Consider the following 24,243-nt stretch of genomic DNA (forward strand, 5'->3'; position numbering starts at 1 on the left):
TTGACAAAAATTTCCGTCACCAAATTTAATTTTTAATTCCATAAATATTAAAAATATTATTTTTGAGTAAATCTAAATTAAAAAAAGATAAAAGGAGGAAAATCCAACATGAAACTAAGTATGCCCGCCGTTTCGCCCAAATTTCTTCGATAACTCAAATTCCAAACGCTCTCCAGAAAACTCAAATTCCTTCTCATTTTCAAATCTCATGGTGTTGGCCATGACTCATTTGTACCCCTATTGCAACTTTCCTGCAATGGGATTGGATTTTGGAAGAAGGTCTCGAATTTTTTTTACCATGCTTTATAGTTCAAAAATATTTTTTCCAGCAAGTTCCGTCCAATCAGCCTTCTTCCAATCAACCTTATAGATAAAAAATAGTTCAATATGAAATTTGGCTTGCACACCGACTTAGTCCAAAAATAATTCAATATGAAATTTGGCTTGCAGTCCCGTCCCGATTTGGAGCTGGGTGACAGGGTGAGCCTGGGACTCGAAGCATTTTGTCTCGATTAAAAGATTGGCGTGGTTAGGGATTTGGCATCGCGGCTTCCTATCTCCTCTCCTCCCCTCCACCTCCGGCCTCTCCTCTCCGGCTCCCCCTTGCCGACGGCGACCACGGCAACATCACGCCTCCCGATTGCGGCTACATCACCTCGTCGACGCCCCCTCCTTCTTGCTCGTCGGCTAGGATCTCTTCTCGGAGTTAAACCCTAACCTACCGAGGGTTTCATTGTCTCTTTGCTCGGCGCCTGTGTTCATCTCCTTCTCGCCCGGGACGAGATCATCGCGGCTACGTCACCCCGTCGACGCTCCCCTGTTTCTTGCTCGTCGGCTAGGGTTTTCAGAACCGGTTCTTCCCGGAGGTAAACCCTAACCCCATTTCCTTTTACCCCATGATAACAAAATAAAAGAAACGAAGAAGAGGAAGAGGAAGGGGGAAGGAACCTACCGAGGGTCTCCCCCTGTGGATCTGGCGCCGCGCTTGATCGCCGTGCCTTTCGATTATATACATGATCCTGTGTTTACATCTCTTTGTGTTCATCTTCATCCAGTCATTATATACATGATCCAAGATTCCAAATGTGGATGTAAATGTATACATTTTAATCTCCTTTCTGAGATGCTGTGGTGAAGCAGGGTTTTTGAGATGCTGTGGTGAAGCAGGGTTTGTTTCCCTTAATTCCCTGTTGATGTTTCGTTTTAGCAGACGAATTTTTTGATTAATAGTGTCTGTTAAGTTTGGAACCGCAAAATCTCATGTTGTGACATGGAGCAGCAACTATTTCTTTTTTTTTCTTCCCTTTTTTCTTTTTGAGAAATATGAAGCAGCCAGGATTTAGAGAATATATGTTCTTGGGGGTTCTTCTAAATAAACAGATCTCACTCTTTGAAACAACTTCAACTGAAAAACTGATGAAATCATTGACTAAAGGCTTGTGTTTCCAGCTGCCAAGGATTATAGTAGTACTTTGTTTCAAGAGTTTCAACATCAGATATTGTGGTTCCAATGGTCCGATACTATTAGCTCTCAATGATTAATCTCCATTTTTTTATTGTTCATGTGAAAATATTAAGGGAAGAGTTGTGTATCATTGGTGCAATTTTTTTTCCTCCTAAATTTGAATCTACAGTAACCTCTAATTTAATGTAATATAATTGAATGTATTTTATTTACTTGGACCTTTGTAGGAAATCTAATCTTTGTGTATTGTGATATATTTGAGCTTTCCTATGAATATCATTCGTCAAGCACCAAACTTGGGCCCATTAGAGATCTAATACTTAAAAAAGAGTATCAATTATTGATTCTTCATCAACTTGCAAAATTTATTTTCATAATTGTTGAATAGTACTTCAAAGCATGCCAGTCATGATTCTTATGACATTGGTTTACATTTTTGAAAATTTTCTCAAAACTTTAACTTGACTCTGTAAAGTTCATGGATTTTAATTTCTTCGTCATGTTATTCATTTTTACAATCATTGTTCATCTGCAAGGAAAAATGGAAAGTGGTGGAAAATGGTGTTGCTTCATGGTTGTGACTTATTTCTAGTGTGCAATCAAGAAGGTGGTCAAAAAAGCTTGCTAAGAAGTGCCATGCTTTCCTAGCATCAGAGGCGATCATGTATATTGACATTTGTTCTATGTGAAGCAGATAGTATTCCATATGTAAATTTGGATGATTTGACTTGTATTCCTTGTCTTTGTAAAGATTAAATGCTTTTTGAATATTGCTGGTATTAGATGAATGAAGAGATAACTTGTAAAGATTAATTCGTTATGTTCAGCTTTTTATAAAGATTGAATGCTTTTTTAATGTCAATGATGCTAGGACAAGATTGAATGACTTATTTTTGTCATTCTTATGATAACTTCTCATCTTCATAAATATCATACCAGTTTTTGTTTCTTTTACATTTTTTATGATCTTGCCTTTCGTGTTTTTTAATGGCCCGATTTTTAATATTTTCTAGGCTTTCTAATGTTGTTTTATTTTTTTGATTTCTAGAGGAACTATGTCAGTTGATCGTAATTGGATGTACCACCGACTTAGTGAAAATGGTTATATAAGAGCTGAGTTCTGTGATGGAGTTAAAGGGTTCCTTGAGTTTGCATTTACTCAGTTAGAGTATTGTAGTGGTGATAAGATTAGATGCCCTTGTATGAGATGTGACAACCAGAAATTTCTTAACCGTGATACGGTCAATGTTCATCTGTTGAGAAAGGGGTTTACACCGGGGTATTCAACATGGTTTGCACATGGGGAGTTACTTGGTGCAGTTGCTCCTGTAAGTACAAGTGCAGTAGAAGCATCCACATCAATGGATGTTGGTTGTGAACATGGTCAGCAATATAGAACCATGGTGATGGAAGCTATGGGTCCAGAAGAGGAACTCCATTTGAGTAGTGCACTTGAAGTTAATCATGAGGAAGAGCCAAATAAGGATGCTGCAGATTTTTATTCTTTGTTGAAAGATGCAGAAGTACCTTTATGGGAAGGGTGTAAAAAATACTCTAAGTTATCTGCTATTACTCAATTATTAAATTGCAAGTCTGAATTTAATATGAGTATATCTTGCTATGATCGAATCATGAAAATAGTGAAGAATATGTTGCTGGAAAGTGAGAAGCTGCCCCTTGATTTCTATCAATCAAAGAAGATGCTTTGGAAGTTGGGGTTGGAGTATACAAGTATTGATGTTTGTGAGAATAATTGTATGCTATTCTATAAGGAAACAGAGAATTTGATTGAGTGTACTATTTGTGGTCATCCTCGATATAAAATCAGAAGAAATGATGGTGGTGGTAGGAGAAAAGATGTTCCTTATAGAAGGTTGCGATATCTTCCAATAACACCAAGACTTCAGAGGCTTTTTATGTCAAGCAGAACGGCTGAAAACATGTCATGGCATGTAAAGGGAGGTGATTCAGATGAGATGGTGCATCCTGCTTGTGGGGAGGCTTGGAAGCACTTTGACCGCATTCATCCATCCTTTTCTACCGAGCCTCGTAATTTGAGACTTGGGTTATGTACAGATGGTTTTAACCCTTTTAGCCAATCAGCTCGTCCTTATTCCTGTTGGCCAGTTTTCGTAACAGTTTACAATCTTCCACCATCAATATGTATGAAACGACCCTACATTTTTCTAAGTTTAGTCATTTCTGGACCTAAGAGCCCCGGCAAAAGTATCGATGTCTTGCTTAGGCCTTTGATTGATGAACTTAAAATATTGTGGGAAGTAGGGGTCACCACTTATGACATTTTTAGAAAAGAGAATTTTCAAATGAAGGCAGCTTTATTGTGGACTATCAACGATTTTTCTGCATATGGCATGCTTTCAGGATGGAGTACACATGGAAAGTTGGCATGCCCGTATTGTATGGAGAACTCAAAAACTTTTACACTACAACATGGTGGGAAGACTTCTTTTTTTGACTGCCATCGTCAATTCTTGCCCATGGACCATGCATACAGATACCAAGTTGATGGTTTCTTCAATGGTAGAATAGAGACAGACCCCCCACCTCCTCGAGTGTCTGGTGAGGAGTTGAAAAATAGGGTCTCTGCCTTGCCTAATGTAACTTTTGGTTCGAAAGCTCCTAAGCACACCATTCCTGGATTCGGTAAAGATCATAATTGGGTGAAAAGGAGCATATTTTGGGAGTTGCCCTATTGGCATACACTACTTATTCGACACAATTTAGATGTCATGCATATTGTTTGAAATGTGTTTCTCAATATATTTTACACTTGTATGGATGTAAAAGGGAAGACTAAAGATAATGTGAAAGCAAGGCAAGATTTAGAGCTGTATTGCAAGCGTCCCAAGTTGAGGATTCAATTTGTTAATGGAAAGCTAGTTAAGCCTCCAGCTTCCTATGTATTGTCCAAAGACCAAGCAATGGAGGTCTGCGAGTGGGTGAAAGGGTTAAGACTCCCTGATGGATATGCTTCAAACATATCGAAGTGTGTTAACCTGGATGATTATAAGTTTTACGGGTTAAAAAGTCACGATTGTCATGTTTTCATGCTGAGATTGCTTCCAATTGCATTCCGTGAAGTATTGCCAGCACCAGTGTGGGATGCATTGACAGAATTAAGCTGTTACTTTAGAGATTTATGCAACACAACTTTGCGTGTCCAAGATATGGAGGTTCTTGAGAAAAATATTGTGGTAACTCTCTGCAAACTTGAGAAGATATTTCCTCCTGCATTTTTTGACTCAATGGAGCACTTACCTGTTCATTTAGCTTATGAAGCTAAAGTTGGGGGGCCCGTGCAGTACAGATGGATGTACCCCTTTGAAAGGTAACAATTTCTATAATTTTATTAAATAGTTTTTTTGTATCTATTAAATTTGAGAAATTAACATATTAATCTTATTTATAGGCTTATGCATGATATAAAACAGAAGGTAAAGAATCGAGCATCGATTGAAGGTTCTATTGTCGAGGCTTACATCATAGAAGAAATATCAACTTTCTGTTCGCATTATTTTGAGCCTTCTATACAAACGAGGTTAAATCAAGTTCCCCGTAATGAAGACGAAGGGGAGTTTGATCTCGTGGATCGTCTATCAATTTTTGCTCATCAAGGTCGGCCTTTTGGGAAACCTTTTGGAAGGCATTTAACTACTCTGGAGTTTAATGCTGCTGAATTATATGTTCTTCTGAATTGTGAGGAGGTTCAACCTTTTGGAAAGTAAGTTACACAAGTACTTAATTATAATCATCCTTAAAAATGCATATGGAGTACAATATATGTGATTCTAGCTTTTGTGTTGTAGGTATTTTGATGATTATATCCGGCAATCTTGTCCAAATATAAGCCAAATAGATTTGGAAAGACGACGCGAAATGGAGTTTCCGGCTTGGTTTAGGTCATATGTGAGTACATAATTCATAAATATAATAATAAATTAGACTTTCTCTTGATTTATTCTTACGATATTATTTTTATCATGCTAGGTTAATGACAGCAAAAATCATGTTGATGGGCGCTTAAAGGACCTATCATATGGCCCTGGGAATAAAGTTAAATGTTATAAAGGCTACTTTGTGAATGGGTACAGATTTCACACTAAAGAATATAGAAAGGATAAAAGAACCTTCAACAGTGGTGTGTGCATTAAGGGAAGCAGTTACAATGACTTTGAGAGTGACTATTATGGGATGTTGGTTGACATTATCGAGTTAGACTATTTTGGGGTTGGTAATAAAGTAGTGTTATTCAAATGTGACTGGTATGATAGAGACAAGGGTATGAAAGTGCACCCTCAACATGGCCTCGTTGAGATCAATTACAAACTAAGACTTCCAACCAATGATCCTTTTGTATTAGCTCAACAAGCACATCAGGTGTTCTATACTGGTTACCCAGGTAAGAAGAAGAATCGAAGATTGTGGTGGGCAGTAATTAAGACAAAAGCTAGAGGTAGGTTCACTCCTAGTGTGCCAGAAGAAAATTTTTTTGATTTTTATCAAGAAGAAAACCACAGGATTCCTACCCCAATCTCGATGACAGATGAGCTTGATGATCCAGACATTTTGGTTGGTGTTAACAGAGATGCAGAAGATATTGATGCAGCAGAAATTGAGTTGACAACTAACCAAATGGAAGAGGACTTTGAGGATGAAGAAGAAGATTTTGAAGATGAACAAACCGAGGAAGAGGAGCATGAGGCTGAGGAAGATTAAAATACAACATGCAACTTTGTGAATGCTAATATAACAAATTTTAGACTTATAAATTATAATTGTGCAGACATGAGAAAGAGCAAAGGAAAAGCAACAGGTCCACTGATTGTTCTTTACTTTGATTGGATTTGTTGACATTTACATTGTGAACTAACTACAACTTTTTATTGTTGTGCAGTTATGGCCAAGAAAAAAGGGAAACCAAGAGGTAATGGAAAAGCAGCTTTAATACTGGCTGCTACTCAAGTTCCTTCTCAACCTTCTAGGTTGCCTGAGCGTGTCGAGGATTATCATGATGATGATGATTACATTCCTGATGGGGACATGATTGAAGAGGTGGATACAAATGAAGAAATAAACGATGAAGAAATGAATGGTGCAGTGCAAAATCATGAGGATACAATGAATGAGGATCAGATGAATGATGAACTTGGGATTGATCCACGACAAAGCAATGGCCGAGAACCAACCCTTAAAGCCCCTGTTGATGCAAATGGAAAAGTGATTGTTAGGTGCACAAGAGGAATGTATGAAAATATCACTTTCTTATATCACTAATTTGAATTTATGTGTTTGTTGCATTTAAAGTATTTAATTTATTTTCTAATGAATATTTTTTAAATTGCAGGTTTCTTGATTATGAGGTCAGTCACAAAGCTGTTGCTATCATGCGCCAATTTTTCAATGGTCCGTGGTTGTCATGGAGGGAGGTCCCTACACATGCTAAAGTTGGAATGTGGAACAAATTTGAGGTGATGTAATTAATTTATATTTCTTATCATTAACTTTTGCCCTTGTTACACATGCCAATTAATAAGTCTGATTACTTGCGACCTTTTTTTTGTTAGGAGATACACACAATTCTTCCAGGACAATTGCATCATGTGCATCAAGTTTGGAACAAGCATTGTCAGCAACGGTTGACAACCTCATTAGGGAGGGTCAGAAGCCAAAAGCTTTTGGAAGCAAAAGGAGATTTAAATAAAGCCCGTGATAAACCCCTGTTGCCCAGATAGACAACCCAAGAGGGGGGGTGAATTGGGTTTTAAAATAATTTGGCTATTAAAACTTTTGTGGATAACTAATTAATTCTTTTGCGAGATGATTAATTAGTTTCTATGTGCGGTGAATGAAATGTGAGAGATAGAGAGAGACAAACAATCACAAACACAATGTTTTATAGTGGTTCGGAGCTAACCCTTGCTCCTACGTCCACTCCCCAAGTCTCACTTGGAAATTCACTATAACCCCTTGGATTACAGCCGGTTGTTTTCCAAGCTCACAACCAAACTTGTTGTTTTACGAGCTCACAACGAACTCGGTCGGTTTTCCCAGGCTCACCGACTAGAACCAACCCGATTGTTTTTCCGGGATCACAATCGAACCCTTACACGTTGGTTTTACACTCGGCTCACCAACCAACCTCAATACCCTTGATTCAATCCCCCGATTGAACCAAGCAAAGACAAGATGGAAGTAAAAAGGAGTAACAGAAAAAACAGAGCTTCTCAAAAGCAGATAAATAACAATATAAACAAAAGAGAAGTTAGAAGCCCTCAAACACGTTTGAGTTGGAGTAGAGTAGGGCTTCTTGAACTTCGGGTCTTCTCTTGAATGTCTGGTCGACTTGAATGCAGGAGGAGATCTCTTTCAATGTTGGGAAGAAGTAGGTGGATGCAGTTAATGTTGCTCTTCCCTCTTTTCCGTTGAAAACCAGGTTGTAGAGATTGAAAGCTTGATTACTTTGAGTGGAATGGTTGTTTTCTGCCTTGCTACAGTCTTCTGTGGCTATTTAAGCCATCCCCCACGGAAACTAGCCGTTAGAGACCTTTTTCTGCCCGTTCTGCACACTCTGCACAGCCTGACAATATGTCCGTTGGTGGGTTGGAGTCGACTCGTGCGATCAGGAGTCGACTCGGCTGTAGCGGGAGTCGACTCATGCTTTTCTGGAGTCGACTCGGCAACTGTTCCGGATTTGAATTAAAGTTGCTTCTTCGACTGGGAGTCGACTCGACTTGACTCGGAGTCGACTCGCCAACTTCTGGAGCTGACTTGGCATTTTCGGAGTCGGCTCATCCCATGAAGTCCACGGAGCCAATTTTCAACTTGGCCAACTCGAGTCGACTCGACTGTCCTGAGAGTCGACTCGGCGCTCAGAGCCCGAACTCCCGATCTTCTGTCTTTTGGCTCGTCCAGTCTTGGAGTCGACTCGAACTTCCCCGGAGTCGACTCGGCTCTCAGTTTCCGAAACTAAGTCTTCTGCCCTTTTGGTGTACCGCTGCCTTGGAGTCGACTCGAGCTTTCTAGGAGTCGACTCGGCTCTCAGTTTCCGAAACTAAGTCTTCTGCCCTTTTGGTGTACCGCTGCCTTGGAGTCGACTCGAGCTTTCTAGGAGTCGACTCGGCTCTCAGACACAGCAGATTGGTCTTCTGTCTTCTTTGGGGTCGCGGTTTCTAGGAGTCGACTCGCGTATTGCGGGAGTCGACTCGAATCTCAGAGTCCGAAAAACGTTCTCTGACTTTTTCCTTGTGTTCCTCTGAGAGTCGACTCTTACTTTCTTTGGAGTCGACTTGCCAACCATCGGAGTCGACTCGCGTTCCACTAGAGTCGACTCGAATCTCAGACCCGAAAACTGCTCTCTGACTTTTCTGCCTGTGACTCCTAGGAGTCGACTCATACTACCCTGGAGTCGACTCGGTGAACATCGGAGTCGACTCGCGCAGTTCAGGAGTCGACTCGCTGACAGGTTTTGAGTTGATGCTTTCTGTTCGTCTGTCTGTTCTCAGTCGGAGTCGACTCGTACTGATCCGGAGTCGACTCGAGCTCGTGCCAGTGAACTTGATACGCTTGGAGTCGACTCGTGATACTCTGGAGTCGACTCGAGTCTCAGACTTTGGTTCAAGCTGACTTCTTAACTTATCCAAAATATTATGAACCAAGTCTAGAGACACTTAGACAAGATTTTTACTGAAACACTTAATTGAATTCATTAGTAAACAAGAGATATACTCAAATGCTTTGAGCTCATCAAAATCAAATAGGGTTTTAATCAATCACTCCACAATCTCCCCCTTTTTGATGATGACAAAACATTGAGTATATGTAAAGTGAATTGCTCTATAAACAAGGAAGTAAAATCCATAAATAAATTTAGATGTCTGGTAATTTAATTTATCCAAGTTTGAAAGGTGTGAACAATAAATTTCGGAGTTAAAGCTCCCCCTTTCATTTGGAATTATATAAGCCTTCATATCATGCAATCAATTGTTTGGCTTATATATCTTTAATGATTTAGCTTGCTTAAAATTCAGATTCTCCCCCTCAACATATGCAATCTACTTTGTTTTGATTCATAAGAATTTTTGACTTTTAAATTTTTGGTTTTTAGAGGGAAAATCTGTCAATTTGTTCTTGAGTAGGATTCAGCTAATCTCCGAATATCCCTTGAATAGATTCTGGAGATTACTCCATTAGGAGCCCCAAAAGAGAGATAATGAGCCTCGAGGTACCAAATCCACTTAGAACAAATTTTTGTGTGTTTTAAAAGTTTTTCTTTTTTTTTATATTGATTTTCATTGATTCCTTTTACATATTTTATACATATTTCTCCCCCTTTTTGTCATCGTATCAAAAAGGAGGTAAGCACACACAATCAATCATAGATCAAATGGCACAGAATTGAAGAAGATATGGCTACTCATTGTATTGATTTGTATGTAAATACATTTGAGAATACAATAAGTAAAGCAAAAACAATACATGTCAAAACAAAACACAAAAAACAGCTATGGTCTCCTCGAGGATGTAGCTCCTCCTCTCGAAGATGTATCTCCTCCTCTCGAGGATGTGGCTCCTCCTCTCGAGGATGTGGCTCCTCCTCTCAATCTGCTCTGCTCCATGAGGAGGGTGACTGCATCTGTAACATGCCCGAGCTGAGTGATAATCGACGAAGTGGCTCTGCTATGTGTAGTGGAGAGCTCAGTCACCGACGTCTGAAGTGCGTCCAGCTTGTCGATGAGCACATTCGACAAGCGCTCGGCCCCCTCGGTAGTGGTGTGCATGTCACGTCCTATGTCATCCCGCATCTGTCGAGTGGTGCTCGTGACCTCACTCAGGCTATGGAACTGAGCCTGGAGCAAAGTCCTCATGTTGTAGATCTCTTCCCGCACATGAGCCGTCATGTCAGTCACGGCCGTCAGGGAAGGGACCAACGCTGAAGAGGGAGCGGGAGAGGGAGCAGGCACTGAACCTCGGAGCTCCCGAAGCAGATCATCCCGCAGATCTCGGACTATCTCCTGCCGCAGCTCCTGGAGCTGCTCAGGAGCGATGCGGACCTCTATGGGTGGTGGAGCCGAGGAGGAGGGTCCGGCGGAGGTGGTAGGAGCAGAAGTGGATGGAAAGTCCGGTAAGTCAGGATAGTCAGAATCTGGCTCAGGACTAGGGGAGTGTCTGGTGGTCTGTGTGGTGATGGAGGACTTCCTAACCCATATCCCCTCTATCTTCCGAAACCCCATCCTGTGTAGGGTCCCCGGACGCATGCGATCAGTCCATCGCAATGCGCGAAAGGGTTCCCCCTCAGGGATAGGAATCTCGTACTCCCTAAACAACAGAGTGAATACCATACCGTAGGGTAGGGTGAGCCTAGGTCTGTCTAGTGGCTCACACAGGTATCGATAAATAAGTTTGGGGAAGTTGATTGGGGTGTCCTGAAGCATGTAGAACATGAGAGCTAGGTCTCTCTCAGATACAAAATCAAATCTCCCGGTCTTAGGAAAGATGGACCTAGACAATATACTCAGGAGGATCCGCACCTCAATCGGAAGTGAGCTAGCGGATACCTCGTCTAAGGGTGACTGGGGTGGATGCCCTAGAATGGCCGTAAGGGCCTCAACCCTGTCCTCGGGGTGTGTGGGAGCCACCCCTACTTGTGGAAGGTAGAGGATGTGGGCAATAAGATCCTCCGTAATGAACAGAGGGACACCGGCTACCGTGCCCTCGATACCCCCATCTTCCCGATGGACGGTACCGTAAAACTCTCTAACTAATCCAGGGTAAGTTGGGAGATCTAATGTGAGGAAATACTCTAAGCCCTGGACACGCAATCTCTCACCTATGGTGAAACCCTCCCGGGAGAGATAGTCGAAATCGACATATCTCCCGGTGGTGACGGCCTTCCCGGCGCACGGCCTCGCGGGAACCGCCCTCGGCGGGGAACGAGCCGGAGGTTGTTGCCTCGCGGGATCGTGCCGAGCCTTGGAGCGCCTCTCGGGACCGGCCTCGGGTCGGGACCTCTTTCGGACTACGGTTTTACGCGGCATAAGGACCTAGATTGGGAGGAAAACCCTAAGGGACGGTGAAAGGTTGACGGAAAAGGCTTGGGGACGACCGGGGACGACCTAGGAGTCGGCTCTAGGGCTTGTGAACAGTGGCGGCGGAGAATAGAAGTGTTTTCGAAACGACAAAGTTAGGGTTAAAAAGTCGGATCCCGACTGCGAGTCGACTCCACTGAGTCGCGAGTCGACTCGACCTCGAGTCGACTCCAGAATATGCGCGAGTCGACTCCCCCTCTGCTGCCATCAATCTCGAGTCGACTCCCGCAAATGCGCGAGTCGACTCCCCCTCAGGAGCCGACTCTGAAACTTACTCGAGTCGTCTCTAACTTTGGCACGCACCTAAAAATCATATTATGTTCGTGCCGAATGAGGGAAAATCGCTAAATTATGATCTGATTTGATGATCATTGAAAAGAAACTCTATTTTAACCACAATCTACTCATCAAAATCAACGAATCTAGTAGAAACTACCACTAGGATGGATCAATCACTCCTAATCCCCTCCTAAGCACACTAAACCTCTCTTCACTTAGGGGTTTTGTAAAAATGTCTACTAATTGATCATCAGTACAAACAAATTGTAGTGTCACATCACCATTCAGTACATGATCTCTTATGAAGTGATGTCTTATCTCAATGTGTTTAGTTCTTGAATGCTGAATTGGATTTTTAGTTAGATTAATGGCACTTGTATTATCACAGTTAATAGGTATTTTATCTTGTTTAATGCCATAATCTTCTAATTGTTGTTTGATCCACAAGATTTGAGCACAACAACTTCCAGCTGCAACATATTCAGCTTCAGCAGTAGATAATGCAACCGAGTTTTGTTTCTTGCTAAACCATGAGATTAGGTTTTCTCCTAGAAATTGACAAGACCCGCTGGTACTTTTTCTATCAAGCTTACATCCAGCGAAGTCTGAATCTGTGTATCCTATTAGGTTTAGGCTAGATTTTTTAGAATGCCATAACCCTATGTTCTTTGTTCCTATTAGGTATTTAAAGATTCTCTTTACTGCAATTAGATGTGATTCCTTAGGATTAGCCTGATATCTAGCACACATGCAAACACTAAACATAATATCAGGTCTACTTGCAGTAAGATACAATAAAGATCCTATCATACCTCTATACAGTTTCTGATCTACAGATTTACCTGATTCATCTTGGTCTAATTTGCATGATGAGCTCATGGGGGTGCTGATTGATTTGTTTCCCTCCATATCAAACTTCTTGAGCATCTCCTTGATGTATTTGGCTTGATTGATGAAGATGCCTCCTTCAGACTGTTTGATTTGAAGCCCGAGGAAGTAGTTCAGCTCTCCCATCATGCTCATCTCAAATTCACTCTGCATCAAATCAGCAAATTCTTCACAGAGGCGATTGTTAGTAGCACCGAAAATGATATCATCAACATAAATCTGTACTAGTAGCATATCTTGGTTTTTCTTTTTCAGAAATAGTGTTGTATCTACATTACCCCTAGAGAACTCATGTTCTAGTAGGAATTTGCTAAGCCTCTCATACCATGCTCTAGGTGCTTGTTTCAAATCATAAAGTGCTTTGTTCAATTTATAAACATGATTAGGGTATTGATGATTTTCAAAACCAGGAGGTTGTTCTACATATACCTCCTCATTAATATACCCATTTAAAAATGCACTTTTTACATCTATTTGAAATAACTTGAAGTCCTTAGAGCATGCAAATGCTAGTAATAATCTAATAGCCTCAAGTCTAGCTACGGGAGCAAAGGTTTCATCAAAATCTATACCTTCTTCTTGATTATAACCCTTTGCTACTAGTCTAGCCTTATTCCTTATTACAATTCCATTTTCATCTAGTTTATTTTTATAAATCCATTTTGTACCTATAATTGGATATTCAGAAGGTCTCTCAACTAGATTCCATACTTTGTTTCTAGTAAATTGGTTTAATTCTTCTTGCATTGCATTTATCCAATTTACATCATTTTCGGCTTCTTCTATGTGTTTGGGCTCAAAGTGTGAGACAAAAGCTAGATGGTTATTTAAATTTCTAAGGGATGCTCTAGTCCTAACCGGTTGAGATGGATCATCTAGAATTAGTTCCTTAGGATGCCCATGAGCATACCTCCAAGCTTTAGTTAGCCCATGATCCACAATAGCCTCTTGGCTTGATGATGCATCTTCAATCAATTTTTGATTGTCATCTTGTAATGTCATCTCATTTATCTTTTCTTCAAGAATTTCAGCCTCATCATCAAAATTACCTTTCTTACTAGAGGAAAAATCACTAGAATCATCAAACACAACATGTATGGATTCTTCTATAACTAGGGTTCTTTTATTAAAGACTCTATAGGCTTTACTAGTTGTGGAGTAACCTAAGAATATGCCCTCATCAGATTTAGAGTCAAATTTACCTAGATTATCTTTTCCATTATTATGAACAAAACACCTACATCCAAAAACATGAAAGTAATTAACTTTTGGTTTTCTGTTTTTCCAAAGTTCATAAGGTGTTTTCTTTATAATGGGTCTTAATAAAACTCTATTTAATATATGACAAGAAGTATTAATGGCTTCTCCCCAAAAGTACTTAGGGAGGTTACTTTCACATAACATAGTTCTAGCCATTTCCTCTAGAGTTCTATTTTTTCTTTCCACAACTCCATTTTGTTGTGGTGTCCTAGGTGCAGAAAAATTATGGATTATCTCCTTTTTACTACAAAACTCATCAAATGACTGATTTTCGAATTCGGTACCATGGTCACTTCTAATAGCTATTACTGAGGTATCTCTAGCATTGGTTACTTCTTTATGGAATTTCTTAAAAACAGAAAATGCTTGATCCTTATGTGCTAGGAACATGACCCATGTGTACCTAGAATAATCATCTACAATAACTAGACCATATTTATTTTCACCTAGGCTTGTTGTTCTAGTTGGTCCGAATAGGTCCATGTGTAATAATTCTAGAGGTCTAGAGGTAGAGACACATTTTATGGATTTAAATGAGTTTCTAGATTGTTTGCCAAATTGACATGCTTCACATATTTTATTCTTTTCAAATTTTAATTTTGGCAAACCTATCACGGAATCTCTTTTAACTAGTTTAGTTATTGTGTCCATGCTTGCATGACCTAACTTACGGTGCCATAACCAACTAGCATCATTATCCTTAGTTTCATTAACAACTAAACATTGGTTATGTTTGGCAAGATCTTCAAGGTCTACAACATACACATTCCCACGTCTAATTCCTTTAAAAACTAAACTATTGTCATTTGGGTTTGTTATAATGCATAGTGATGGTTTAAACATAACATCATACCCTTTATCACATAATTGACTAATGCTTAATAGGTTATGCTTAAGACCATCAACATATCTAACATTATCAATAAAAGTAGAAGGGGTAATTTGAACTTTACCAATACCAATGATGTGACCTTGGTTGTTGTCTCCAAAAGTCACAGCACCTCCCTTCTTAGCTTCAAGGGTGAAAAATTGATCCTTGTCACCCGTCATGTGTCTTGAGCAGCCACTATCCAAGTACCAGCAATTTTTGTTGACCTTGGCTGCAAGATACTCCTACACAAGCAAATCATGTAATCTTAGGTACCCAAGTTTTCTTGGGTCCTTCATGGTTAGTCATGTTGGTTCCTTTTGGAACCCATACCCTTTTATTTTTTCCTTTTGTTTTTCCTTTTCTATAATTACACACATTTGCCTTATGTCCTAATTTTTCACAACAAAAACAGGTTATTTTCTTAGTTTTACTTTCTCCTGCTTTAACAAAGAAGTTACTAAGAAGTTTTTGCTTATTTTTAGGTTTATATCCTAAACCTGCTCTATTGAATACTGCACGTTGACTATTAAGTATCATATTTAATTTTTCAGAACTATAAGTAAATTTCTCAACCAAAGGTTTGTATTTTCCAAGTTCTTTAGTTAGAGTTTGTTTTTCTGTTTTTAGAGTATTCAAGTCTTTTATGAGATTTTCGTTTAAGATTTGTTTATTATTTTTAAGTTCTGAAATTTCCTTAGTTAGTTTTTCATTATCTTTACTTAAGGTGTTAGTTTTTTTAATTAAGAGTTGGTTGCTTGTCTTAAGTTCTAGATTTTCTTTGGTGATACAGTCCTTATCCTTAACTAGTTTATCATATTTATGTATGTAAGTTTGATTAGCTAGTTTTAGCTCTTTATTCTTAATGTTTATAGCCTTATATTCAATCATTAGTTCATTAAAAGCATCATAAAGCTCATCAAAAGTAAAATCTAAAGGCAATTCGGACGTTACCTCATTTTCATTGGCCATGAAGCAGAAATTGGCCTTTTCCTCTTGTTCCTCATCCGATGAAGAGGATGATGAGTCAGAGTCGAATAGTGTTGTGACAAGAGCCTTCTTCTTCTTGTACTTGCTCCCCTTCTTCAGTAAAGGGCACTCAGCTCTTATGTGATCCGGCTTCTTGCACTCGTAACACCCAATCCCCTCATTTTCCCTTTCCTTACCTTTGTCCTTGCGGTAGGAATTTGAGGGGCCTCTCCTTTGATGATAGGACTTCTTGTGGTTGATGAATTTTCTGAATTTGCGCACAAGAAGAGCCTCACCATTATCTCCCTCAAGCTCTTCTTCTTCACTACTGCTGCTGCAAGACAAGTCTTTATTAGATGATGTAGATTTAAGAGCTATTACCTTTTTCTTATGGGAGGACTCTTCTTCGCTGTGCTGCTTCATTGTGAGCTCGTGAGTCATTAGGGATCCAAGGAGCTCTTCAAGTGGAAGCTTGTTCAAGTCTTTAGCTTCTTGGATTGCCGTCACCTTGGCTTCCCATGACCTTGGTAAACAGCGAAGAATTTTTCTGACAAGCTCACTGTTAGTATAGTTCTTGCCAAGGCTTTTTAGGCTATTGACAATGTCAGTAAACCTAGTGAACATGCATGTGATTGTTTCATTAGAATCCATTTTAAATAATTCATACTTATGAACCAATATATTTATTTTGGATTCTTTGACTTGATTCGTGCCCTCATGGGTCACTTCAAGTCTGTCCCAAATCTCTTTTGCAGAATTGCAAGTAGAGACCCTATTGAATTCATTTCTATCTAAGGCACAATAAAGCACATTCATAGCTTTAGAATTTAGTTGTGCCTTTCTCATGTCATGTTCATCCCAATCCTTTTCTAGTTTGGGTACCGTGACACCCTCTACATATATGGATGGGATGTATGGCCCATTTACTACAATGGTCCACATCTCATAGTCTTGGGCTTGGATGAATATTCTCATCCTAGCCTTCCAATATGAGTAGTCGGATCCATTAAAGAATGGGGGTCTTTGGGTGGACTGACCCTCAATGTGGGAAGATCCAAATGGGGTTGTCATTTTGATCTTTGACTCTTAGAGTAGAAGAGTTTAGGCTCTGATACCACTTGTTGCCCAGATAGACAACCCAAGAGGGGGGGTGAATTGGGTTTTAAAATAATTTGGCTATTAAAACTTTTGTGGATAACTAATTAATTCTTTTGCGAGATGATTAATTAGTTTCTATGTGCGGTGAATGAAATGCGAGAGATAGAGAGAGACAAACAATCACAAACACAATGTTTTATAGTGGTTCGGAGCTAACCCTTGCTCCTACGTCCACTCCCCAAGTCTCACTTGGGAATTCACTATAACCCCTTGGATTACAGCCGGTTGTTTTCCAAGCTCACAACCAAACTTGTTGTTTTACGAGCTCACAACGAACTCGGTCGGTTTTCCCAGGCTCACCGACTAGAACCAACCCGATTGTTTTCCTGGGATCACAATCGAACCCTTACACGTTGGTTTTACACTCGGCTCACCAACCAACCTCAATACCCTTGATTCAATCCCCCGATTGAACCAAGCAAAGACAAGATGGAAGTAAAAAGGAGTAACAAAAAAAACAGAGCTTCTCAAAAGCAGATAAATAACAATATAAACAAAAGAGAAGTTAGAAGCCCTCAAACACGTTTGAGTTGGAGTAGAGTAGGGCTTCTTGAACTTCGGGTCTTCTCTTGAATGTCTGGTCGACTTGAATGCAGGAGGAGATCTCTTTCAATGTTGGGAAGAAGTAGGTGGATGCAGTTAATGTTGCTCTTCCCTCTTTTCCGTTGAAAACCAGGTTGCAGAGATTGAAAGCTTGATTACTTTGAGTGGAATGGTTGTTCTCTGCCTTGCTACAGTCTTCTGTGGCTATTTAAGCCATCCCCCACGGAAAATAGCCGTTAGAGACCTTTTTCTGCCCGTTCTGCACACTCTGCACAGCCTGACAATATGTCCGTTGGTGGGTTGGAGTCGACTCGTGCGATCAGGAGTCGACTCGGCTGTAGCGGGAGTCGACTCATGCTTTTCTGGAGTCGACTCGGCAACTGTTCCGGATTTGAATTAAAGTTGCCTCTTTGACTGGGAGTCGACTCGACTTGACTCGGAGTCGACTCGCCAACTTCTGGAGCTGACTTGGCATTTTCGGAGTCGGCTCATCCCATGAAGTCCACGGAGCCAATTTTCAACTTGGCCAACTCGAGTCGACTCGACTGTCCTGGGAGTCGACTCGGCGCTCAGAGCCCGAACTCCCGATCTTCTGTCTTTTGGCTCGTCCAGTCTTGGAGTCGACTCGAACTTCCCCGGAGTCGACTCGGCTCTCAGTTTTCGAAACTAAGTCTTCTGCCCTTTTGGTGTACCGCTGCCTTGGAGTCGACTCGAGCTTTCTAGGAGTCGACTCGGCTCTCAGTTTTCGAAACTAAGTCTTCTGCCCTTTTGGTGTACCGCTGCCTTGGAGTCGACTCGAGCTTTCTAGGAGTCGACTCGGCTCTCAGACACAGCAGATTGGTCTTCTGTCTTCTTTGGGGTCGCGGTGTCTAGGAGTCGACTCGCGTATTGCGGGAGTCGACTCGAATCTCAGAGTCCGAAAAACGTTCTCTGACTTTTTTCTTGTGTTCCTCTGAGAGTCGACTCTCACTTTCTTTGGAGTCGACTTGCCAACCATCGGAGTCGACTCGCGTTCCACTGGAGTCGACTCGAATCTCAGACCCGAAAACTGCTCTCTGACTTTTCTGCCTGTGACTCCTAGGAGTCGACTCATACTACCCTGGAGTCGACTCGGTGAACATCGGAGTCGACTCGCGCAGTTCAGGAGTCGACTCGCTGACAGGTTTTGAGTTGATGCTTTCTGTTCGTCTGTCTGTTCTCAGTCGGAGTCGACTCGTACTGATCCGGAGTCGACTCGAGCTCGTGCCAGTGAACTTGATACGCTTGGAGTCGACTCGTGATATTCTGGAGTCGACTCGAGTCTCAGACTTTGGTTCAAGCTGACTTCTTAACTTATCCAAAATATTATGAACTAAGTCTAGAGACACTTAGACAAGATTTTCACTGAAACACTTAATTGAATTCATTAGTAAACAAGAGATATACTCAAATGCTTTGAGCTCATCAAAATCAAATAGGGTTTTAATCAATCACTCCACAACCCCCTAATTGGATCTCTAGAGAAAATTGGAATAAGCTAATTGATATTTGGATCTCCCCAAAATGGAAGAAGAAATCAGAAGCCAACAAAAATAATAGAAACACCATGAAGAATGGTAGCATCTCTAAACACTATGGAGGATCAATCGCATTTGTCAATCATGATGAACGACTGGTACATATCTTTATTCAATTAGATTTCTATAATAATTTTTATATTATTGTTCAATCATCTTGAATTAGCCCATTATATGTTAATAATTTTTTTCTTTTCTCTTTTGTAGAAATTAAAGTTAGGTAGGGAGCCAACAATAGTTGAATCTTTTAATCGGACGCATAAGACAAAGCAAGGTATGGAAGGATATGTAGATAAGAGAAGTGAAGCTGTCATGGTAAGTATAATTTTTTTATGATTCATAAATATTATTGAGCTTGCTCATGTTTATCTCTTGTTTGATCCACCATAATGTTTTTCTCTTCTTTTAAATCAACTGGCAGGCAAAGTATTCAGCTGAATACTCCAAAAAATATGGTGATGCCTCCACCTCAGATGCTCCTCCACGTAATTATGACTTGTGGTTTGAGGCAACTGGTGTCCCAACTCATGGCCATGTCTATGGCTTTAGTCCCCTAGAGGATCTCACTGGAATTATTGGGCAATCATCATCCTCTTCCACCTCTACAAGTCAAGCTCCAGAGCTGTACACTCATGAAGACCTTCTACGTATTCTTGAGCAGGAAAAGAAAAAATGGCAAGAGGAGGTTCTTCAAAAGATGAGAGAAGAGATTGGCTTTGGAACAAGGCATGCAGATCGGGGGTGTAATGGTGATTCTGATTCTGCTGATCATGCTTCATTATGATTGTTTTTGCCTTAGATGATAGGTCCTTGCATTCCTAGGAGGAATGAAATCTCTGTTGATCTTTATGACATATTTTTAGACTTTGATTTTGATGGATTCAGGACATGTTGATGCCAATTTTGAATGACATTTAAAATGACTTTTGCGTAATGTTGAATGCCTTTGCTATTAATGATATTATTATTATTATTATTATGAGCCAATCAATGTACCAAATGTACCAGGTTATTAGATTGTGATCGGTGACCAAATTTTGGTTACTAAATTGTTTACCAAGTATTGTGACGAGCAGTCATAAACTTAGTGACAGGATTTTGGTTAATAAAAATTGATTTGCTCAGCGCGTTTGTAACCAATTAGTGACGGTAAACTTATCACTAGGTCAGTGACGGGATTAATGACAAATGTAGTGACAAAATGTGTGACCATGTCTGTGACGACTAAATTGTCACTAAAGGTTGTGACAGATCAGTGACCAAACTTATGACCGCATTCTGTGACAAAATCAGTGACCAAGTTACCTTCGTCACTAATGCCGCTACTAGATAGTGACGGAAAATACATAATTTCTTAAATTTTTAATTCTTGAATTTGTAACGGCTTAGTGACGGCGGTTCTGTCACGGGAGTTAGTGACGGGAATCTCCGCCGTCACTGATAATTTAGTGACGCGTGTTTTTGTAACCAAGTCAGTGACGGGAGCTCCGGTCACCAATTCCATATTAGTAACCGGAAACACGGTATAGTGACGGGAATCTCCGTCACTATACGCCTGTTTTCTGGTAGTGTCATAAGGAAAATAGAACTAAGGGGCGCATGCTTGACCCCTTCCTCGGAATGGGCAAGGTAAGCTTCTAAAGGGTCCTTATTATAAGTTTGTAAGAAAGTCTCCTGAACCAGACTTTCAATCATGTCAACTTCATTGATTTCTTTGCCGTCTGGTGGTTGTTTACTTATGTTGAAGACATTAAGCTCGACTTTCATGTTGCCAAAAGATAACTTCAGCATTCCATTTCGACAGTTGATCACAGCATTTGCTGTGGCTAAGAAAGGTCTACCTAAAATTATAGGTGTGTGACTGTCTGGATGTATTGCAGGTTCAGTCTTAAGGATAACGAAGTCCACAGGATAGTAAAACTCATTTACTTTCACTATTACATCCTCTACAATCCCCTTGGGGTACTTCACTGTCCTATCTGCTAAGGAAAGGGTAATATTTGTAGGCTTTAATTCCCCCAAACCTAATTTTTGGTACACATAGTAGGGAAGTAGGTTTACACTGGCTCCTAAATCTAATAGAGCTCTCTGGATGATCGTCTCTCCTATTTTTATTTCAATAGTTGGGCAACCAGGGTCTTTGAATTTCGGGGCAATCTGTTGTTGAATGAGAGATGAGGCTTGTGCAGCCATAACAGCTTGCCTAGGAATGCTGGTTTTTCTTTTGATCGTGGTGAGGTCTTTCAAGAATTTTGTATAGGAGGGAATTTGTCGTATGGCATCGAGGAAAGGTATATTTATTTGAACAGTTTTAAAGACTTCCACGATTTCATCAAAGTTAGATTGTTTCTTTGAGTCCTGAAGTCTACTGGGGAAGGGAACCTTGGGTTTGTATGTTTCTATAGGTTCTTCCCTTTTTTCTGGTTTGTCTTGTTCTTGACCTCTCTTCTGAATTGGGTTCTTATCGGATTCATTTTTATTTTCTTTTTCATGTTCAGGAAGTTGGACTTTATTGTCCACTTGCTTGCCAGACCTTAGAGTGGTAATTGTCTGGACTTCATAGGTCGGATTTTCATTGATTTGATACTGACCTCTTTGATCTTGATTTTGTTGTCTACTAGGCTTAGGCACTGGTTGACTAGGTAGTTCACCTTTCTTTCTATCCCCTAGAGAGTTTGCTATTTGGCTTAGACTAACCTCAAGTTTTGCAATTGCTTGCGCATGGAATTGGTTAGTCTGGGCTTGGGCTGTATTGGTCTGTTGTTGTTGCTTGATAAAATCTTGTTGTTGTTTCATCATATTAGCCATCATGGTTTCTAATGGTGAAGATTGCTGTGGGATAGGAGCATTATAGGGAGGTACAGATGGAACCAAATATTGGTTCATTTGTGGTGGCCCTATCCTGGAAAAGTTGTTCTGAAAATCTGGTGGACCACCTTGATACTGAATAGGTTCGTTCTGCTTATATGAGAAATTTGGGTGGAACCTATTATCAGGGTGGTAAACTGGGCTGAACGAATTGGGAGTGGGCTTCTTAAAGGCACTATATGAATTTAGAGCATTTGCTTGCTCGGCCTTTATGGTGGACAGATTAGGGCAGCACTCCACTAGATGCTCTGGACTGTCACACAAGACACACAAACTATATGACTCGTGATCCACTTTCATGACGGGATTTGACTCTTTATATGACCCTGAACTAGTGGACACAGTGAAAGCATCAAACTTTTTGCCTAAATTATTTACTCCAGTCACCAGATTGGATATAACATTTTTGAGATCTGGGTCTACTTTCATTTCATAATTACCTGGTTTTCTAGACCCGAACTCATCTCTATTTACTTCCTCACCATAGCTGCTCCAATTTTGGGCATTTTCAGCTAAGTCAACAAGAAATTTATAGGCTTGATCTGGGGTTTGGTTCATGAACCTACCTTTGTGCATGGACTCGATCATGTTTCTATGTGCCGGAGGTAGTCCTTTATAAAAGAAATGTACTAGATCAGCCTTGTCAAGCCCATGGTGCGGGCACTTGACCAAAAGATCATGGAATCTTTTCCAAAGTTGGGAAAATTCCTCCTCAGATTTTCCTCTAAAAGTTCTGATGGCATCCTTAATTTTTTCAGTTTTTACCATGGGATAGAACTTAGCCATGAACTTCCTAGATAGTTGTTCCCATGATGTGACGGAATTTGAAGCAAAGGAATACAGCCATGCAGCGGCACGATCCTCTAAAGTCATGGAAAACAATCTTAATTTAATACCCTCTTCATCTAAGTTTTGATTTCTAAACGTTTGACAAATTGTCAAAAATTTATTTAAATGAATGTAGGGTTGTTCACTCTCAAACCCATGAAACTTGGGTAACATGTTTATTGTTGCAGCCCGAATCTCGAATTGGGCTGCATTATTAATTGGTAATACTACGCAAGTAGGGGGACTAGCGGATGCAGGAGCGAATAATTCATTCGGAGTTCTAATATGTTCACCCATTGTAGAGATCGACGGTTGGTTTACAGTTCGCAGGTTATGATGAAAAGTTCTGTCAATCTCAGGATCAAATGGGGTTAACTTATCCCTTAATGACCTTCTACCATGCATACATTTTCCACAACTTAATTAGACTCAATTTTTTAAACGAAATCCTAAAAGATAAGAAGAAGGGCTAGACCAAGATGACCACAATCAACACCACACAACAGTTTGACTCTATTAGTCTTAGAGCTAAGTGAGGTTTAGTAGCTTCTTAAATCTAGTTGCACAGAGACTTATCAGGTTAAAAAAGTTCCTGAAATTCTCTCTAGATCAGACAGCTCCTAATCTCCCTTTCAGATTAAGCTTGAGCTTACCAGTTAAGTGATCCAGTAACCAGTGACCAGAAAAGTTCCGGGGTGTGCGGTGGTGCCAGAAGGGATACACCGATACCACAATACCCGTAACAGTTCTCACTGTTGTAAAACTTTCCTAGACATCACCAATTACTAAATCCTCACTGGAGTGGCTTTCAGCCGCTTCTTTCCAAGAGTCTAATTGAGCTCAAAAACCCTAAGACCAACGTCTAATTTGATTTTAATTTAATTTGGCTTAGGATAAGGAGGTCGTGAGGATGGATACGGACGGGATCTTGGGCTTCTTCACAGGCTGCTGGGACGCTTGCAAATGGGATTCGCTGGGAGGAGCTGGAGTCTCTTGTGATCGCACGGACCGCGGGATGAAGCTGGGCGTGGTACGGATGGCTTGATTTGGGAAGGAGCTGGGCTGTTGCGGAAGGAAGGAGGCATGGAGGGGCTTGAACCTTTGGCTTCACGGCTAAAGGGACTCCTTGAAACGGACGGCTGCGATGATGGCGTGATCCGTGGCTTGCTAGGAGGACTCGTTGATGATGCGGACGGAGTGGATTTATTTGGGATGTTGATGATTGGCTGGGCGGATGGCCGAGAAGGAAATGATCGCGGGGCCTTGATGCGGGACTGACTTGGTAGGTGACCTGATGGATGACGCAGGATTTCATGCTTGTATGGCAGCTGGGGAATTTGTTGAGCTCGGGCTGCCGAGCATTGGGCTCAAACCCAATGTTATTGGGTCTCTTGGATTACTTGCACTCAAACACAAATACAACGTTAATTAGTTAATTTTATTATTAATAATTAA

The 24,243-nt window shown here is 40.6% G+C and overlaps 2 protein-coding genes and 1 long non-coding RNA gene across 3 annotated transcripts in view; all 3 read left to right on the forward strand.

Annotated features, from left to right (window-relative positions):
• The window catches only part of LOC120110103 (uncharacterized), a 33,327-nt gene extending 27,125 nt beyond the window's left edge, over nucleotides 1-6,202 (forward strand). Inside the window, exons 2-6 of the mRNA XM_089924941.1 lie at nucleotides 2,514-4,129; nucleotides 4,274-4,814; nucleotides 4,896-5,207; nucleotides 5,293-5,392; nucleotides 5,474-6,202. Of these exons, the coding sequence (XP_089781067.1) occupies nucleotides 2,514-4,129; nucleotides 4,274-4,814; nucleotides 4,896-5,207; nucleotides 5,293-5,392; nucleotides 5,474-6,202 (3,298 nt within the window). The remainder of the gene's footprint in view (nucleotides 1-2,513; nucleotides 4,130-4,273; nucleotides 4,815-4,895; nucleotides 5,208-5,292; nucleotides 5,393-5,473) is intronic.
• Nucleotides 5,982-7,218, forward strand: LOC120110104 (uncharacterized). Its single transcript, XM_089924942.1, has 3 exons — nucleotides 5,982-6,729; nucleotides 6,831-6,954; nucleotides 7,051-7,218. Exons 1-3 carry the CDS (start codon nucleotides 6,383-6,385, stop codon nucleotides 7,216-7,218), a joined length of 639 nt encoding a protein of 212 aa, XP_089781068.1. The 5' UTR covers nucleotides 5,982-6,382.
• Nucleotides 7,219-19,374: 12,156 nt separating this feature from the next.
• Nucleotides 19,375-19,790, forward strand: LOC149753019 (uncharacterized). The gene is made up of 2 exons (XR_016396199.1): nucleotides 19,375-19,407; nucleotides 19,514-19,790. It is a non-coding gene; the product is annotated as an uncharacterized LOC149753019 (long non-coding RNA).
• Nucleotides 19,791-24,243: the final 4,453 nt, after the last annotated feature.

Source organism: Phoenix dactylifera, chromosome 8 (genome assembly GCF_051530095.1).
Source record: "Phoenix dactylifera cultivar Ajwa chromosome 8, Ajwa_hap1_PhDact_Kaust_v1.1, whole genome shotgun sequence".
In the NCBI taxonomy this organism is placed as follows: Eukaryota; Viridiplantae; Streptophyta; class Magnoliopsida; order Arecales; family Arecaceae; genus Phoenix; species Phoenix dactylifera.